This window comes from Penaeus monodon, chromosome 5 (assembly GCF_015228065.2).
Source record: "Penaeus monodon isolate SGIC_2016 chromosome 5, NSTDA_Pmon_1, whole genome shotgun sequence".
Taxonomy (NCBI): domain Eukaryota; kingdom Metazoa; phylum Arthropoda; class Malacostraca; order Decapoda; family Penaeidae; genus Penaeus; species Penaeus monodon.
Window position 1 is genome coordinate 52484831 of NC_051390.1, and position 20978 is coordinate 52505808.

General features: G+C 37.6%; 2 protein-coding genes and 2 pseudogenes across 2 annotated transcripts in view; 1 reads left to right on the plus strand and 3 right to left on the minus strand.

The window, feature by feature from the left end:
• Positions 1-7695, plus strand: part of LOC119573578 — a 10685-nt gene extending 2990 nt beyond the window's left edge. The window contains exons 5-13 of the mRNA XM_037920788.1: positions 1392-1733; positions 1934-2132; positions 2214-2317; positions 3292-3414; positions 4581-4683; positions 4861-5241; positions 5962-6198; positions 6370-6584; positions 6715-7695. Coding sequence (XP_037776716.1) covers positions 1392-1733; positions 1934-2132; positions 2214-2317; positions 3292-3414; positions 4581-4683; positions 4861-5241; positions 5962-6198; positions 6370-6584; positions 6715-7224 — 2214 coding nt within the window. The 3' untranslated portion in view covers positions 7225-7695. The remainder of the gene's footprint in view (positions 1-1391; positions 1734-1933; positions 2133-2213; positions 2318-3291; positions 3415-4580; positions 4684-4860; positions 5242-5961; positions 6199-6369; positions 6585-6714) is intronic.
• Positions 1318-20233, minus strand: LOC119573299 (annotated as a pseudogene).
• Positions 11658-13002, minus strand: LOC119573297 (annotated as a pseudogene).
• LOC119573298 (triosephosphate isomerase-like) lies at positions 18855-20197 on the minus strand. Its single transcript, XM_037920462.1, has 4 exons — positions 20059-20197; positions 19847-19938; positions 19550-19711; positions 18855-19422 (listed from the first exon to the last, which is right to left on the minus strand). The coding sequence occupies exons 1-4, from the start codon at positions 20171-20173 to the stop codon at positions 18988-18990; spliced, it is 804 nt and encodes a 267-aa protein (XP_037776390.1). The 5' UTR covers positions 20174-20197; the 3' UTR covers positions 18855-18987.
• Positions 20234-20978: the final 745 nt, after the last annotated feature.

Below are 20978 nucleotides of genomic sequence, written 5' to 3' on the forward strand. Positions count from 1 at the left end.
ACTACAAACCTAAAACACGAGGAAAGACATCACTGTCAACCTTTCACACACAGGATGGTGACACAGTGGTGAATGTAATTACGCGTGTGTGCGTTTGTCGTTTGTAGCGTGCACACAAGAACACATCTTTATATTCAGATTGTAAATATAATACGGTTTCTTGTCTTACTGAAAGGTCCTATGTTCCAGGAATAACTGAATAATTTCTCTCTATCTCATCTATGATGATAATAGTAATAATAATAATAATGATACGACTACTACTAATCATAACAGTAATAATAGAATAATAATAATAATGTGATTATAATAATGATAATGATGATAATAATAATGTTAATAATGCCAATAGTAATAGTAGTATCATCATAACTATCATTATAATTATTATTATTATCATCATTATTACCGATATTATGATTGTCAATATTATTATTATTATCAATATCCCTCTTCCAATACATCTGAGTAATGATAATGGTAATGATAATAATGCGAATAGTAGTTGTAGTATCATCATAATTATCATTATAATTATTATCATTATTACCGTTATTATTATTGTCAATATTATCATCATCATATCCCTCTTCCAACACATCTGAGTACCGCCCCCCCCCCCCAAGAAAAAGAAGAAAGAAAAAGCAAAAAGAAAATGAAAAAATACGTGTGTGTGTGTGTGTGTGTGCGTGTGTGTGTGCGTGTGTGTGTGTGTGTGTGTGTACGTATGGATGCAATGTAAAAAATAAAATGACCACCGAGCGCGTGTATCAAGTTCTTTTCTGGGGCTCAGAAACTGGTCTCCAGCTTAAGGTTAATCCAGGTCAGCGTGTAACAACCAGTATGTAAAGATCAACGTTCGACCACCTCTTGCTATCAAAACTTTTCACAAACTCCGCTAAAGAACATTTGTCTAAAATCCATTTTTTCTTAAACTAATCATCATTGCAACAGACGATTAATGGTGCTGTCTATGTTGAAGTTGCGTGAAATTCCTAAAAATGTTTATTAAAAACAATTATTATAAGATAACACTAATTAACGGTTCATTTAATTTACAATTATCATTCTAAGATTTCATGATCGTGGAAGAGCATATGTTCTATTCTCTCCATTTTTATTACTTTCATAGATTTCACACCACATAGTTTATCGTGTTGATATAATCTTAGTATCAAATGCGTCACTTGAGATTATACTATCATTCTCTTTTCTTACGAATGAGTGTCTTTGCTCCCTGGGAAGAGTCGTTACTCGCCGTTTTTTTGTTTCTTTTTTGACATTTGTGAGGTGGATAACTTGGAAAAAAACATGAAATAGTCAGTGAAAATAGAAATGTTTTCTATATTTATTACAATAAATAAGCGGATTCATAAATCTAGTTAAATTAGGAGTGGCTGCCGGCCGCCTCAGGCGCGTCGGCCGCTGGGTCGGTCGAAGTGCGCGATGAGGCTGGACACGTCGGGTCGTCGAGCGTTGATGATGTCGACGATGTCGGGTCTGAGGGCCGCGCTCCCCACCAGGAAGCCGTCCAGGTCCTCCAGCTGAGCCAGCTGTCGACAGTTGCTGGACGAAACGGAACCTGCGTAGATGATTCTGGTGCTGTTGGCCACCTTCTCGCTCACGTTGGCACGCAGCCACTGTCGTATGTTGGCCAAGGCCTCCTGCACCTGCTCAGCTGTGGCCAGGACGCCGGTATTACTGGCCCACAGAGCCTCGAAGGCGATCACCACGTCCAGACCAGTCGCTGATGCTGGCGGCGAGGGACTCCATTTGGCCCAACAGGACATCCTCCGTGCGACCATTCTCGCGATCCTCCGACGTCTCGCACAGACACGCGATTATCTGATGATGTACAGAAGGCAAGTTAGGGCATTCATGAACACTGAAAAATAAAACTCCAATATCTATCTCATTCGAGTCTTTTGATAAGATGCCATTAAGAGTAAGAGAAAGCGAGGAGGAGAAGGCTCACCTTGATGCCAGCCTGCTGCGCGTGTGCGACCTTCTCGGCGATGAGTTGGTCGGACTCCTTGAAGATGGTCCTTCGCTCAGGGTGACCCAGGATCACCCACTCGCAGCCGGAGTCCAGGATCATGGCGGGAGAAATCTCGCCGCTGAAGTTACCGTGGGCAACCTGTTCCATAATTATAACAATAAAATAAGATTTTTTTATATGACACTTCAAACTATAGTTTTATTCCTCACACTAGACTTTTATATAATCGTCTTTCCTGTTATAATTCGGAAAAGGAGAGCTTACCTTGTAACAGTTCTGTGCGGCAACAGCGATCTCGTCAGGGAGTCTCTGGCGGGCGTATGACAGGTAGCAAGAAGGGCAGCCAACCACGGCCTCTGTTTGGGACGAACAGATTTTTAAAAATTTTATGTTTATCAAGACGCTACAAAAAAAAAAAAAAAAATCATTGCCATCAGAGTAATAGGTTTGATGAGTGATGAATGAAACTGACCTGTGTTCGGGTCCAACGAGGCCGCCGACATGAACTTGACAATGTGGTCGATCCGGGCTTTGTCTACGTTCATCTTCCAGTTCCCGATCACGAAGAACTTCCTTTGGCCCGACATTTTGATTTGATTTTTTTTTCCGGTAAACTTCAAGTCTTGCTTTCTGCAACCTTCAGGAGCACTACTGAGCAGACACTGATAATCGTTGTCGTATAACGCAAGGGTATATATACTGATTACACCGGAAGCGTTGCCCTAAGTTCAGTCCCACAAACACGTCATAACCAGTCCCCACCATCGAAAAGACGTACGTTTATAAAACATTGCGTTATACAAACTTTCTCTCCCGTACAGGTTGAATTCCTTTTAATTACTAAAACAGTATCAAGTAGACATTTCTTTCCCTGTTTTGTCATTTAATCATCACTTCCTGACAGAAGATAACTGGGGCAGGAGAAAATCCGAATATTATTTTTTTTCTAGTGCGCCCTTGATACGGCGTTCACATGACCAGCGGATGACGAGCTGAACTCAAATTCGGGACAAAATGCATGGCCATGGACAAGGTCAGGAAAGAACTTATTTTTAGCCAGGAAAACGGGTTACGAGCGAAAACATGGAATGGAAATTTTTTTTTCTGATTACTATTTGCTTTTCTACTTTACGAACGTATATTTCTCTTTCAGAATATCGCGGGGATAACAGAGGCTTGGTAATCTCGCAGCTGAAGTTACCTTTCTAAATTCCAAATTTCTAAATACGTATCCTTTAGATTTAAGTTAAAATCCTAGAAGTTCATTATATTAAAGTGCCATCGTCATTTAGGACAATCCATGCCGATACTTCAAAAGCCAAAGGTCTCCAAAAGCGACCTTGGGAAATACCAAGAATGACATCCAGCCACAACTTCTGTTTGGGACAAGTAAAACTAGCATTGCATTTGCAAATGTTAGTTACAGTAATCATTGGCAAAAACGAATAGAAATAACCTGCATTTGGGTGTAAAGAAGCTGTCTTTAGCTTATTTCCTAGTATAAAAAAAAAATAGATCTCATCAAGACATTGTTTTATCAAAAGATTCCAAGTATTATCATTTTTAAATTTTTATCATCCATCAATTCATTTTTCATTTGATTCTTTTTATCTGTATATATTTTTTCATTTCTTTCTTTCTTCTCTCTATCTATCTCTCCCCCCTCAATCTCCCCCCCCCCTCTCTCTATCTATCTATCTATCACTCCCTCTCTATCTCTCATGATATCTCCCCCCTCAATCCCCCCCCCCCTGTGAGACTAGAATTCACGGAGCCATCAAAGCAAAAATAAATCATTTGGAAAGAAAAAGTCATCTTTTTCAGAAGGAAAACGTTTAAGGATTCTAGAAGCACCGTCACTGATGACGTCAGAACAGTGACATCAATGACGTCACGAAAGGTGATTTTCACACCCACACACACATATATGTATATATATGTATGTATATGTATATATACATAAATATGTGTATATGTATATATAAATATATATGTATATATACATACATATATATGTATATGTATATATATAATATATATGTATGTATATATATATATATATGTATATATATATATAAATATATATATGTATGTATATATATACATGTATATTTGTATGTATGTATGCACACACACATATATATGTATGTGTACACATACATACATACATACATCTATATATACACACACATGTATACACTATTATACATACGCATATATTTATATGCATATTTGTGCATATATATACATACATATATACGTCTGTGTGTATATGTGTGTGTATTCATCTATCTATATCTATATCTATTTATCTGTGTCTATATATGTATACAGACAAATACACACATACACACAAAGGAAATTATTAATTATTTACTACATCTCACAAAGAGAACAAATACAGCAAATGTGTGGAGGATATGTATGTATATATATTTAAAGCAGGTTTTGGAAAACAATGAAAGGACTGTCTCTCAAAATAATTTATTTGAAAAAAACATTATTATGATATGCAAAATTGCCTTGGTGATTAGAAAGATCACGAAACATACTTAGGTTTAATTTACATTCGTGTATAAAGTTGTGTACAAAAGCCAGCGTCAAAAAGGAGCGCAATTGCCGCCCGCGTCAGCCGCGTCGGATCAAAATTGTCACTTTAGTTGATGTTATCATGATTCACTTTCGTCAGTACTGCTTTTATGTGTTTACACTGTCGTTTTCTTTATTTAATTTGACGACTGTGAAGTGGATAATATGAAACACATGAGTTGATGAAAATAGAACTATATTCTATATGTATTACAATAAATAAGCAGATCCATAAAACTAGGTAAATTAGAAGTGGCTGCCGGCCACCTCAGGCGCGTCGGCCGCTGGGTCGGTCGAAGTGCGCGATGAGGCTGGACACGTCGGGTCGTCGAGCGTTGATGATGTCGACGATGTCGGGTCTGAGGGCCGCGCTCCCCACCAGGAAGCCGTCCAGGTCCTCCAGCTGAGCCAGCTCTCGACAGTTGCTGGACGAAACGGAACCTGCGTAGATGATTCTAGTGCTGTTGGCCACCTTCTCGCTCACGTTGGCACGCAGCCACTGTCGTATGTTGGCCAAGGCCTCCTGCACCTGCTCAGCTGTGGCCAGGACGCCGGTATTACTGGCCCACAGAGCCTCGAAGGCGATCACCACTCCAGACCAGTCGCTGATGCTGGCGGCGAGGGACTTGATTTGGCCCAACAGGACATCCTCCGTGCGACCATTCTCGCGATCCTCCGACGTCTCGCACAGACACGCGATTATCTGATGATGGACAGAAGGCAAGTTAGAGCATTTGTACACACTGAAAAATAAAACTTCAATGTCTATCTTATTCGAGTCATTTCATAACATTCCATTAAGAACGAGAAAGCGAGAAGGCTCACCTTGATGCCAGCCTGCTGCGCGTGTGCGACCTTCTCGGCGATGAGTTGGTCGGACTCCTTGAAGATGGTCCTTCGCTCAGGGTGACCCAAGATCACCCACTCGCAGCCGGAGTCCAGGATCATGGCGGCAGAAATATCACCGCTGAAGCTACACCATAAGGTCCGTGTTCGTAATCAGAAAAGCATGGAGTGATGAAGACTTTTGCTATATTAAGAGCTGCTGAATTTCCACGATGCCTTTGTTGTCAAGTTCAGTGGTGTGTGAGTCACGTTTTCAGGATTTTTAAAAAATCTTAAGAAGTGAAAGCTAAAATTAGTTTTTCTCTCTTACATTTTCTTTGTTTTTTAAATGGGAGAATAACAGATAGAGAGAGAGAGAGCGAATGAGGCAGAATGGTGAGAGTGGGAGCGAATTAGAGAAAGGCAAAGAGAGAGACTTCCATCAGAGAGAGAGAGGGATGGAAAGAGAAAGAGGGACAGAAAGAAAAAGAAAGCATTAAAAAGAAAATCGAGCACGGATACAAATACAGAAAATGCCAATCGAACAGACCAACCGTTCCCAGCGAAGCTCGAGCTCAACCCAGGATACCGGAAGCTCCAAGTACGTTTGTTTGGTTTTGTGGCCAAGCATAAAACTGGCGTCGCCCGGGAAACGGCTGATAGTCCTCGCCTCAGTGGCCAGCGAGAACGTTTCCCGATGACTCTCCGCCGAGGAAGCAAGATGATAGCCAAGAGGAAGTTCCTGGTTGCGGGCAGCTGGACATCACAAGCGGACTCGAGCGCAGGTTAGAAGCGCAGATTATGCCTCTGTTTTGAAGACGTTTGCTGTATTTCTTTTTAATCAAGATTAGGAGATAGTTACGAAGTATATTTATTGGTGAATGTCCAATCAGTTAATGATAACAAAAGCTTTTGGTATCTCTAAAAGCTTTATCTGTGAAATGTTTCTTCCACAGAGGGCAAGAGAGAGAGTTTGTGTTCGTTCCTGTCGTATGCTCGACAGCATCTTCCTGTCGAGATCGCCACGACTGTTCGTGACGGTCATGAGGACGAGGAAACCTTCTGCAGGGACTGCGACTGCCACTGGGAAGTGGTGGGCGGAGCTTCGTCCGGCAGTTCCGATTCTGAGCTGAAGGAAGCGATTGTCGAAGCTGAGCGGGCAGGCAGGAAGGTGAGAGTAAATCAGGTTTTCTAAAGTTCTATTATAATCATATTCCATTTGATAAATTTGAAAAAAATCATGTATTCCATTGTTAAATTTATGTATAGATGACCTAATTTGCATTATTGTGCGTGCACAGGTGATCGTCTGTTTGCATGAGACGTCGGAGGATCGCGAGAATGGTCGTACGGAGGATGTCCTGTTGCGCCAGATGAAGTCCCTCGCTGCCAGCATCAGAGACTGGTCTGACGTGGTGATCGCCTTCGAGGCTCTGTGGGCCAGTGATACCGGCGTCCTAGCCACAGCTGAGCAGGTGCAGGAGGCCTTGGCCAACATACGACAGTGGCTGCATGCCAACGTGAGCCAGAAGGTGGCCAACAGCACCAGAATCATCTACGCAGGTTCCGTTTCGTCTACCAACTGTCGAGAGCTGGCTCAGCTGGAGGACCTGGACGGCTTCCTGGTGGGGAGCGCGGCCCTCAGACCCGACATCGTTCCCGCGATCACTTCTTCACGAGTGTCTCGCTCGTCCCTCTGGGCGACGCACGAGGCCCTCAGCTCGACCGCCCAGCTCATCCAGCAGCTTCGCCAGCGAGAATACGCCAGGAGGCTAGCGGCGACGACGCGCTGTCCGAAACGATACATTTGAAGGGTTTTCAATGACGTTTTGGGAAGACTCCTCCAGAAGATTGAGGTGTAAACAAGTCTTGCATTCATGAATGCTTGGTTTGTTAATGCAGTGACAATATTATTTATTATGACAGTATTTATTTTTGTGCAACTATATTTTCTAATAATAAAAATATCTTTACAAACCTATTGCTTTTTAGACTGCAATAAATATACAAAGATTATAAAACCACATGCAGCTCATGGATTAGATAACGTGAAACTAACGAAAAAAGAAAGAATAGAAAGAAGGAAAACAAGCCCATCGGAAATGTGGTTGACCCCGCCCCCCCCCAAAAAAAAAAAAAAAAAAAATCAGTAGAAATCCAAAGGAAGGAGAGGTAGTCGCATGAAGAGTCTAAGAGAACATGTGAATATGCGTTTGTGAATAGCATGTCTGCCCTGAAGGTTTCCAGACCTCCATGTATCATTATTCAGGTATTTTCCTTTTCTCTTTGACTCTATTTATATACTTGGTCACTCCAATGATTGACTCTGATAAATACATATAGGTAAATATATAGATAGATAGATATAGATACACATGCACACACACACGCGCGCGCGCGCACACACACACGCACCCCCCCCCCCCCCACACACACACACGCAAACATTCGCGCACACATACATACACATATATAATGAGATCATCCGCAGTTAGGCTGAAGGAATCAGGCTGGTTGGAGGTTTTCGTAACGTCATTCATTAGTATCACGTTTGGGACGGGAATTTGGCTGATAACGTGGTCAGAGATCACTCACATGGGTAAATACATACATGCATATATATATATATATATATATATATATATATATATATATATATATATACATATGTATGCATATATGTGTGTATATATAGAGAGAAAGAGACATAATACATAGATATAGATAGATGGATGGATACAGTCACACACGCACATGCAAATACTTATATATATATATGTGTGTGTGTTTGTATACATATATAGACACAGATAGATATAGACATAGATAGATGAATACACATATACACACACATATGTATATATATACACATATATGCATATAAATATATACGTATATATAATAATGTATACATGTGTGTGTATATATATATAGATGTATGTATGTATGTGTCAAGACACACACACACACACACACACACACACACACATATATATATATATATATATATATATATATATATATATATATATATATATATGTGTGTGTGTGTGTGTGTGTGTGTGTGTATATACATACATTTATATGTGTATATATACATACATATATATGTACATTTATATATATACATATACACATGTATGTATATATACATATATATTTATATATATACATATACGCATATATATGTATATATACATATACATATATACAGATATATGTGTGTGTGGGTGTGAAAATCACCTTTCGTGACGTCATTGATTCACTGTTCTGACGTCATCGGTGACGGTGCGTCTAGAATACGTAAACGTTTTCCTTCTGAAAAAAAAGACTGCTTCTTTCCAAATGCTTTATTTTCGCTTTGATAGCTCCGTGAATTCTAGTCTCACAGGAGATTCACTCATGACACAAAGTACATTTTGTACATTGCATAGAATGTACAAAAGTACGTGTAAAGAGGAGAAAATTAGGAGAATGAAAGAAAGTAATATCTCTTATTTTTATATTTCTATTTATTTATTTATTTTTTTTTTTGTTTCGTGAAATAATGATGATTACAATAGCAATGATGATAATAATAATAGTAATGATAATAATAATAACAGTAATAATGACAACGACAATGATAATGATAATGATAATGATAATGGTAATAATAACAATAAAAATAATAATAACAATAATGATTTTGATAAACATAATGACAACAATTATAACAATAGCAATAATAATAATGATATCAATAAAAATAATAATAATATGAAAATAAGAATAATGAAAGTAGTAGTAGCAATAATGATGATAATAATGATAATAAAATTATTATGATAATGATAATAAAATAATAATGATAATAATAATATATGAATATTTATAAATAAATAAATATATTTATACACATATGTGTGTGTGTATGTGTGTGTGTGTGTGTGTGCATCCATGTGTGTCTGTATGTATGTATACGCTTAAGGATGTGTCAAAGGTCGGTGAATGATAATCTAGCAAAAAAAAATCCCACGGAATATCGGTAGCGTGTGACGTCACGGCATTCGCCTCGGCCGTGACCAGACGCAGGCCGCCCAGCGTGAGTCATGAGAACACGACAGTCAACGGGGAAAAAGACTTTCCGTGAGTGTGGCTTCCTTTGGCGTTGAGGAAGGAAGGCACCGGACGCTCTGGGTCATCGTGACGAGCGAGGAAGACGTCCGACCTCTTCCTAATACATGCATACATACATATACATTCATTAATATATATATATACATATATATAAATATATATATATATATATATATATGTATGTATATATATATATGAATATATATATATATATATATATACACAGATATGTGTGTGTGTGTGCATATATATATATATATATATATATATATATATATATATATATATATATATATATATATATATATATATATATATACACACACACATGAAAATACATCTGCAAATGACGGCGGCCACGTGTGAACATTCTATTTATTGCTGTCACCGTTGCTGTTATCATGATCATTGTTATTACTATCAACATTTCTGTTATTGTCATTATCACTATTTACTCCTTATCCTCATCTTTCCCTTCCCTCTCCCTTTTTTCTCTTTAAGTCCCTTCCGTTTTCCCTCTCTTTGATATATTTTATTCTTTATTTCTTTAATCCCCCATCCCTCATTTTCTCCCTCTACTCCCTTTATTCTCCCTTTCTTCTCCCCTTTCCTTTCCTCTTACCCTCCTACCTTGTTTCTTAACCTTGTCTCGAAGAATAATAATGATAATAATAACAATGATAATAAAAATAACAATAATGATTACAGTAATGATAATGATGCTGGCGCTAATAATGATAAAAATGATAATGATAATGTTGTTAATCATAGTAATAACATGACTAATAATATCAATAATGACATAAATAATGACGATAATAACGAGTCCCGCTAGTAAAAGAGATAATGATGACAGTAATAGTAGATCTGCTGCGGCTGCTGCTGTTATTGCTACTACTGCTATTACTGCTCCTTACTACTACTGCTACTGCAGTTACTTCAGCTATAACTTCTGCTTCTGTTAATAATACTCCTACTACCACTACAACTGCTACTTCTACTACTACTGCTGCTGTGACAACTACTATTGCTACATCTATTACTACTGCTACTAATACGACTATTACTGCTACCTCTAATACTATCTCTTTTACTACTACTAATAGTAATACCACTGGCAGGTGTCACAAATGATATCAGATTGCATTTTGGCCATTTATGAATCGCTTTTATTCAGTGTGTAAAGGAACGGAAACAAAAACAAAGAATTTTGTATAAATGTTAATTTTAGTGGTCTCTTTGCAAAGCTCTTGCAGCCAAACCAGATTTGTTTACAGACCTAGGAGCCAGTTAAAGGATCTATAATAAGGGCCATTTTTGAAGGAATAAGGGTATGTTGCATGTTACATCAATATATGTGTGTATGTGTGTGTATGATATGCTTGTATCTACATGTATATATCATACATACATACATATATATTTAAGTATGTATATATATGTATGCATATATTTATGTATATATGTATGTATATATTTATGTATACATATATATACATTTATATTAGAAATCGTCATATTACTTTTAGCATGCTTAGCATATCATTATAATCACCGTCATAACTCTGTTGATCGAATTATTCACTTGATATCTTAAAAGCACGAACCCATTTCATTTAGATACTTCGAGAAAAATATGTCTATAGTCAGTATAGATTAACCTCATTTAGTTCCTGTGTTGATACAAAGGAAAATGTCAATTGTTTACCATATCTCACTAAAAGCTCAAGTACAGCACATACGTGGCAAATATACATGTATATATATTTAAAGCAGATTTTGGAGAATATGAAAGGACTATGTCTCTCAAGATAATTTATTTGAAAAAACATCATTGTGAAATGAAAAATTGCCTTTATGGTTAGAAAGATCATGAAACATACTTCAAAAAATATTGTAAGGATGACAACGGCTTCATTTACATTCGTGTATACAGTTCTGTACAAAAGCCAGCGTCAAAAAGGAGCGCAATTGCCGCCTTTGTCAGCCGCGTCGGAACAAAATTGTCACTTTAGTTGATGTTATCATGATTCACTTTGGTCAGTAGTGCTTTTATGTTTACACTGTCGTTTTGTTTATTTATTTCATTTGACGACTGTGAAGTGGATAATATGAAACACATGAGTTGATGAAAATAGAACTATATTTATTACAATAAATAAGCGGATTCATAAAACTAGGTAAATTAGGAGTGGCAGCCGCCCACTTCAGGCACGTCGGCCGCTGGGTCGGTCGAAGTGCGCGATGAGGCTGGACACGTCGGGTCGTCGAGCGTTGATGATGTCGACGATGTCGGGTCTGAGGGCCGCGCTCCCCACCAGGAAGCCGTCCAGGTCCTCCAGCTGAGCCAGCTCTCGACAGTTGCTAGACGAAACGGAACCTGCGTAGATGATTCTGGTGCTGTTGGCCACCTTCTCGCTCACGTTGGCACGCAGCCACTGTCGTATGTTGGCCAAGGCCTCCTGCACCTGCTCAGCTGTGGCCAGGACGCCGGTATTACTGGCCCACAGAGCCTCGAAGGCGATCACCACGCCAGACCAGTCGCTGATACTGGCGGCGAGGGACTTGATTTGGCCCAACAGGACATCCTCCGTGCGACCATTCTCGCGATCCTCCGACGTCTCGCACAAACATGCGATTATCTGACGACGCATAACAAAATAAATTAGATCATTCATGCATATTTGGAATAGCAAACCTCCAATGTCCGTCTCATGCAAGTTCTTTGACAACATTGGCCTTTAGGAACGAGAGAAAGCGAGGAGGAAAAGGCTCACCTTGATGCCAGCCTGCTTGCGCGTGTGCGACCTTCTCGGCGATGAGTTGGTCGGACTCCTTGAAGATGGTCCTTCGCTCAGGGTGACCCAGGATCACCCACTCGCAGCCGGAGTCCAGGATCATGGCGGGAGAAATCTCGCCGCTGAAGTTACCACGAGCGACCTACGTACCAAAATACCACCATGTTACAAGATTTATCATTTACTCTTTACCATTATATGTATTGCAACTTTTCTACTAGAACTAGGATTGCAATAGTCGACCATTGCTGTTGCACTTATGGAAAGAACAGCTTACCTTGTAACAGTTCTGTGCGGCAACAGCGATCTCGTCAGGGAGTCTCTGCCGTGCGTATGACAGGTAGCAAGAAGGACAGCCAACCACGGCCTCTGTTTGGGACAACCAGATTTTGAAAAATCACACATATTAAGTTGATATATTGTATTACAAACACAGCTTTGCCATCTGAATAGTACTTATGATAAGAGATAAATGAAACTGACCTGTGTTCGGGTCCAACGAAGCCGCCGACATGAACTTGACAATGTGGTCGATCCGGGCTTTGTCTACGTTCATCTTCCAGTTCCCGATCACGAAGAACTTCCTTTGGCCCGACATTTTCGGTTTGGTCTCTCTTATTTTTTCACAACTTTTAGACAGCGTAGTCTTGTTGAGCTCTTGTTATCAGGAGCGAAGGGTGACTTCTGACAGTATCAACAACAACGATTCATTTTATACGATTTTTCACCGGAAATGGGACGCTCGAGTGACGTCATATATTTTCTTTCTTTCCCTGTTTAAAGCACCATTTTTCACGTTTTTTTAGGAAGATAAAGATTTTTAAACATTTAAATCTACTGAACTATGCACTATAGGAATGTAAGTTCTGCGTTTTGTCATAAAGCATACATAAAATGAGATTGATACTATAATGATATTACAAATAGTAATAAACAGCAATAATAATAATTATTGCTACAACTATTGATATAAGAGCCATGATAATGATGAAAATAATAATGATTGATGATAATAACTAACAAAGATAATATTAACAATGATAATGATGGTGATAATGATAATCATAATAGTATTGATTATAATAATGATGATGATGATGATAATGATAATAATAATAATAGTAATAGTAGTAGTAGTAGTAGTAGTAGTAATAATAATAAATAATAATAATAATATAATAACAATGATAATGTAATAATAACAATAATAATGATAGTGATACTAATAATGATAATGATAATTATAATAGTAATAATGATGCTGATAATATTAATGATGATGATAGTAATAATAATAATAATTATCATTATTATTATCATAACAATAATAATGATGATAATGAGAATAATGGTAATGACAACAATGGTAATAATGATAATAAGAATGATATTGATAATAATGCTAATGATAGTAACAATAATTACAATGATACTGATACTGATAATCATAATAATGATAAAAGTAATAATAACAATACCAACAACAATATTAACAATAACAGTTACGATGATTATAATCATTATAATATTACATTTTTTTCTGCTTTTGGTTATATCTTAAAACAATAACATCGAGAAACATATTTCCGGATAACAGATACACAAATATACCCATGATCCCTCCTCTAGGTCAAGGATGTATCAGTATAGCTAACAAATATGTAAGATGACTCAGCAGATCTTCAATAGTTTTTCTCGCGTTTGAATGAATGAGAAGATGGTAGAGAGAGAAGGGGTGGGAGAAGGAGAGGGAGAGAGGGAGGAAGAGAGAGAGAGAGAGAGGGAGGGAGAGAGAAAAAAAGAGGAGACAGACAGACTGACAAACAGAAAGAGAGAGAGAGAGAGAAGGAGAAAGAGAGAAGAGACAGACAGACAAACAAATAAACAAACAAACAGGAAGCAACAACAGCTATAACAGTAACATAAAACAAGAAGAAAAAAACAAAAACACACACTAAGTATCTCACTGGAAAATTTAAGGACAACAGAAAAGGCAAGAAAAATATTTCTTTACAGCAGAACCAAATAATTTCCTCGATTACCAGAGGAAACACACATTACATTTTTTACTCTAAGAAATAAAGCAAAATAGAATAAAAGAATACAGTTAGATAAGCAAATAAACAAACATAACGACGACTCACGTCCTCCCTCTCGCCGGAAAAAAAACACACATAAAAAAAACATACACACGCGCACATGCATGAAATATACACGCACAAAAACGTACATGAAAATGATAAAAGGAACAAAAACATATTAAAACATTCAGACAAAATGGCGACGACTCAGCACATAGGAAGAAACACACACACACACACACACGTAAAAATACAAACAGACAAGCTTACAAAAAAAAAAAAAAAAAAAAATCACACTAAAACACGCACACGCAAAAACACAAACTAATACACACACACGTAAATCACAAACACACGCAAACGTAAAAAACACACACACACGTAAATATACAAACACACGAAGTAAACACATCCTTACATACTAAAAAAAAAAAAAAAAAAAAAAAAAGAAAAAAAAAAATCATTGACTAACTTTACAAAAAGTTCCCGGATGACGACTCTTCTAGAAAAAACGGCGCGATGTCTGTGGAAGTTCCAAATTGGGGACATCATGGAATAAAAAAGATAATAGATAAATAGATAGATGAATAGAATAAAATAAATGAAGTGAAGTGAAGTGAAATGAAAAGAAAGGGAGTGAAAAGAAATGAAAAGAAAAGAAATGAAGAGAAATGAAGTGAAAAGAAATGAAATGAAGTGAAATGAAATGAAGTGAAATGGAATGAAGTGAAGTGAAATAATATGAAGTGAAATGAAATGAAATGAAATAAGATGAAATAAAAACAGTCCAATACTAAAAATCACATTCCTTACGGATTTTATTTATTTTATATTAAACGGTTAAATAAATCAATTATTGGTTATCACACACGACCATTAAGATGCTTAGACGATATAGACTATGTTTCAAATGAATGATAAAGAAATGTCTTCTTTGTATATAAGGAGCTTGATTTAGTGTTTTTCCCAACATTTATCAGCATTATCCTCTCTCTCTTTATATATATATATATATATATATATATATATATATATATATATATATATATATATGTGTGTGTGTGTGTGTGTGTGTGTGTGTGTGTGTGTGTGTGTGTGTACATATATATTCCATTCATCATGATCTACTGCCTAATAAAACACAATCTGACAAACTACGACGAGACCCAAACAGGATAAGCCTTCATAACGTCACTTCCCAAGAGTCGCGTGTCCAAAGGGAACTGATCACGTGATCATTAAACAGGACAACCACGAGAGTCATTATGAGAGTCATTTGCGTGGACTCCATTGGGCTGATTAGTGGGTATGCGCGGTTAGAGGTCCTGTAACCCGAAAAGTGCGTTTCCTAAATGCTTTGTTAAGATTAAACATTCTTCTATAGGTATAGATATGTCCACTATAGTGTCGCATATTAACATGAACGTATCGATGTTGTACATGAAAGTTTAAAGTGACTGAGCATTTAACAAGCGTACTTTGGGGCATATGGTCTGTGAAAACATTCGGGCGCGCATATTTATTCATATATCATCTGATATATGAATAAAAGGACCACATACCAGTTTATATTTACTTCTAATCGCGATCATTCTGGTCCGTATTGCAAAGGACATGAAAGTTGCAGCTAATTTAGAATGCGAAGTTTGTGGACGGTGTAGTTTTGCGAAAGGAGGGAAGGAAGGAGGTCGAGACAAGGGCTTTGGAAGTGGAGAAATTAGCTTTAAATAAAGGAATGAGGGTCAGCAGGGAGAGGACAAAATATCCACGTACTGAATGATGACGATGACGATGACGAAGAGAAGTAAAAAAAAATAATAATAATAATAATAATAATAATAAAATAATAAACAAATAAATAAATAAATAAACAAATATCTTTAAGGAAAAGGAGCATTAGGTTCATTTCCTAACGAATGAAGGAAAAGATGTTTATGATGACGACGAAGCTGTAGGAGTTGGAAATGGGAGGAGACCAAGGAATTGACGAACTGAAGGAACTGAGGAGGAGAAAGAGAAGGAAGAGGAAGAGGAAGAAGAGAAGATGCTGAGACTAACAGGACAAGGTCGGAAAGAAGGGAATAAGCAATATGTTATACGTTGGGGAGCTTAGAGGGAATTTTGACGTATTTTGACGAGATAAAAAGAGATAAAAATGGTCAAAAAGAGAGAAAACAAAGAAAGAAAATGAGATAAAAGGAGGTAAAAAGAGATAGACGAGATAGCAAATAGATAAACAGAGATAAAACAGAGAAAGAAAATGAGATAAAGAAAGAAAATAAGATAAAGAGATTAAAAATAGACAAACAGAGATAAAACAGCGGAAGAAAATGATATAAAAAGACTGCAGGGAAAAGGAGGAGAAGGAGAAGGACTAAAACAGGTAATAGGAAGACTATAGGAAAGAGGACATGAAGGAGGAGGAAGAAAAGGAGGAGGAGGAAGAAAATAAGGAAGAGGAGGAGGAGGAAGAGAAAGAGAAGGAGGAGGAAGAGGAAGAGAAGGATATGGAGGAGAAAGAAAAGAAAGAGAAGGAAGAAAGGAAGGAAGAATAAGAAGAAATGTCAAACACACATATGTGCATACATGCATATACATACATTCATATGTATATACATATATAGATATATATCCATATATATGTATGCACACACACAGACACACACATATATATATATATGTACACACACACACACACACATATGTGTATGTGTGTGCATATATATATATATATATATATATATATATATATATATATATATATATATATATATATATATATATATATATATATACACATGTGTGTGCATATATATAAATATAAATATATATATGTACATATTTACTCACAGATATATGTGTGCATATATATATACACACATGAAAAGACATCTGCAAATGACGGCGCTCACGTGTCAACATTCTTTTTATTGCTGTCACTGTTGCTGTTATCATGATCATTGTTATTACTATCAACATTTCTGTTATTTGTCATTATCACTATTTCCTCCTTATCCTCATCTTTACCTTCCCTCTCCCCTTTTTTCTCTGTAAGTCCCTTCCGTTTCTCCTTTGTTTGTTCTTCCCTATCTCTTTAATCTCTTTTATCTCGTTATCTCTTTATTTCTTTAATCCCCCATCCCTCATTTTCTCCCTCTCCTCCCTTTCTTCTCCCCTTTCCTTTCCTCTTACCCTCCTACCTTGTTTCTTGACCTTGTCTCGAAGAAAAATAGTGATAACAATAATGATAATAATAACAATAATAATTATTAATAACGAGTCTCGCTAGTAAAAGAGATAATGAGGATAGTAATAGTACATCTGCTGCGGCTGCTGCTGTTATTACTACTACTGCTATTACTACTTACTACTACTACTACTACTACTGCAATTACTTCAGCTATAATTTCTGCTTCTACTGATAATACTCTTACTACCACTACAACTGCTACTTCTACTACTACTGCTGCTGCGACAACTACTATTGCTACATCTATTATTACTGCTAATAATCAGATTGCATTCTGGGTTTATGAATCGCTTTTTTTCAGTGTGCAAAGGAACGGAAACAAAAACAAAGAATTTTGCATAAATGTTAATTTTACTGGTCTCTTTGCAAAGCTCTTGCAGCCAAAATCAGATTTGTTTACAGACTTAGGAGTCAGTTAAAAGATTTATAATAAGGGCCCTTTTTGAAGGAATAAATATGTTTCATGTTACATCAATATATATGTGTGTGTGATATACATGTATCTACATGTATATATCATACATACATATATATTTAAGTGTATGTATATATATATGTATGCATATATTTATGTATATATATGTATGCATATATTTATGTATGTAAATATTTATGTATACATATGTATATATACATTTATATTAGATATCGTCATATCACTCTTAGCATGCTTAGCATATCATCATAATCACCGTCATAACTCTATTGATCGAGTTATTCACTTGATATCTTAATGTGAAAACACGAACGCATTTCATTTAGTTACTTCGAGAAAAATATGTCCTTAATATAGATTACCCTCAACTTGTTCCTGTGTTTACGCAAAGGAAAATATCAATTGTTTACTACATCTCACTAAAAGCACAAGTACAGCACATATGTGTCGAATATGAATGTGTATATATATTTAAAGCAGGTTTTGGAGAATATGAAAGGACTATGTCTCTCAAAATAATTTATTTGAAAAACATTATAGTGAAATAAAAAAAAATGCCTTGGTGGTTAGAAAGACCACGAATCATACTTGAAAAAATATTGTTAGGATGATAATGACTTTATTTAGATTCATATATAAAATTGTGTACAAAACCCAGCGTAAAAAGGGAGCGCAACTGCCGCCCGTGTCAGCCGCGTCGGATCAAAATTGTCACTTTATACTGCTTTTATGTCTTTACTCTGTCGTTTGTTTATTCATTTCATTTGACGACTGTGAAGTGGATAACATGAAACACATGAGTTGATGAAAATAGAACTATATTCTATATTTATTACAATAAATAAGCAGATCCATAAAACTAGGTAAATTAGGAGTTGCCGCCGGCCGCCTCAGGCGCGTCGGCCGCTGGGTCGGTCGAAGTGCGCGATGAGGCTGGACACGTCGGGTCGTCGAGCGTTGATGATGTCGACGATGTCGGGTCTGAGGGCAGCGCTCCCCACCAGGAAGCCGTCCAGGTCCTCCAGCTGAGCCAGCTCTCGACAGTTGCTGGACGAAACGGAACCTGCGTAGATGATTCTGGTGCTGTTGGCCACCTTCCCGCTCACGTTGGCACGCAGCCACTGTCGTATATTGGCCAGGGCCTCTTGCACCTGCTCAGCTGTGGCCAGGACGCCGGTATTACTGGCCCATAGAGCCTCGAAGGCGATCACCACTCCAGACCAGTCGCTGATGCTGGCGGCGAGGGACTTGATTTGGCCCAACAGGACATCCTCCGTGCGACCATTCTCGCGATCCTCCGACGTCTCGCACAGACACGCGATTATCTGATGATGGACAGAAGGCAAGTTAGGGCATTCATGAACACTGAAAAATAAAACTTCAATGTCTATCTCATTCGAGTCTTTTGATAAGATGCCATTAAGAGTAAGAAAAAGCGAGGAGAAGGCTCACCTTGATTCCAGCCTGCTGCGCGTGTGCGACCTTCTCGGCGATGAGTTGGTCGGACTCCTTGAAGATGGTCCTTCGCTCAGGGTGACCCAGGATCACCCACTCGCAGCCGGAGTCCAGGATCATGGCGGGAGAAATCTCGCCGCTGAAGTTACCACGAGCGACCTACGTACCAAAATACCACCATGTTACAAGATTTATCATTTACTCTTTACCATTATATGTATTGCAACTTTTCTGCTAGAACTAGGATTACAATAGTCGACTATTGCTGTTGCGCTTATGGAAAGAACAGCTTACCTTGTAACAGTTCTGTGCGGCAACAGCGATCTCGTCAGGGAGTCTCTGGCGGGCGTATGACAGGTAGCAAGAAGGGCAGCCAACCACGGCCTCTGTTTGGGACGACCACATTTGTAAAAAATTAATGTTTATCAAGACGTTACAATGAAAAATAAACAAACGTATCATTGCCAGCAGAGTAATAGTTTTGATGAGAGATAAATGAAACTGACCTGTGTTCGGGTCCAACGAGGCCGCCGACATGAACTTGACAATGTGGTCGATCCGGGCTTTGTCAACGTTCATCTTCCAGTTCCCGATCACGAAGAACTTCCTTTGGCTCGACATCTTCAGTCTTGTCTCTCTTGTTTTTTCACAACTTTTAAACAGCGTAGTCTTGTTGAGCTCTTGTTATCAGGAGCAACGGCTAGCTTCTGACACTCTCACAACAACAATTCATTTTATACGATTTTTTCACCGGAAGCAGATATCAGAGGAACTCCTTCGCATGACGTCATTCCTCGCCTTTCCTCTCTTTGCGGAATCGCCCCGCCTCCGAAAGAATCATGTGAAATTAAGTCGTTTGCTCCTGAATAATGAAAATATGAAATAAGTAAGCCCTCTTACAAGCATTTCTTATCTTTCTATTATCATAAAGAGAAGAGAATAAGAAAATCAAACGTGAGTTTGACTTGGAATATCCTTTGGAATATTCTTTTTTCTCATACATCAGGCGTGCAGCGGCGTCTACAGGTGTGGGCGTGAGACTTGTGTTTGGGACCGAGAATTGGGTCTTCCGCATTTTTACATGTCAGTGTGTATATTTATATGTGTATACACACATATATGTGTGTGTACATATACATATACACATTCTATTTTTTTATCTTGACCATACACCATGTATTTAATTCATCTTATACGATTTCTTAACATAAGGTCCGTGTTCGTAATCAGAAAAGCATGGAGTGATGAAGACTTTTGCTATATTAAGAGCTGCTGAATTTCCACGATGCCTTTGTTGTCAAGTTCAGTGGTGTGTGAGTCACGTTTTCAGGATTTAAAAAATCCTAAGAAGTGAAAGCTAAAATGCAGTTTTTCTCCCTTACATTTTCTTTGTTTTTTAAATGGGAGAATAACAGATAGAGAGAGA

Coding starts and splice junctions, on each gene's coding strand:
- LOC119573298 (XM_037920462.1), bottom strand. CDS start 20,173: ATGTCGAGCCAAAGGAAGTTCTTCGTGATCGGGAACTGGAAGATGAAC. Junction 19,939..20,058: donor CTCGTTGGACCCGAACACAG/GTCAGTTTCATT, acceptor CGTCCCAAACAG/AGGCCGTGGTTGGCTGCCCT. Junction 19,423..19,549: donor CGCAGCAGGCTGGAATCAAG/GTGAGCCTTCTC, acceptor GTCCATCATCAG/ATAATCGCGTGTCTGTGCGA.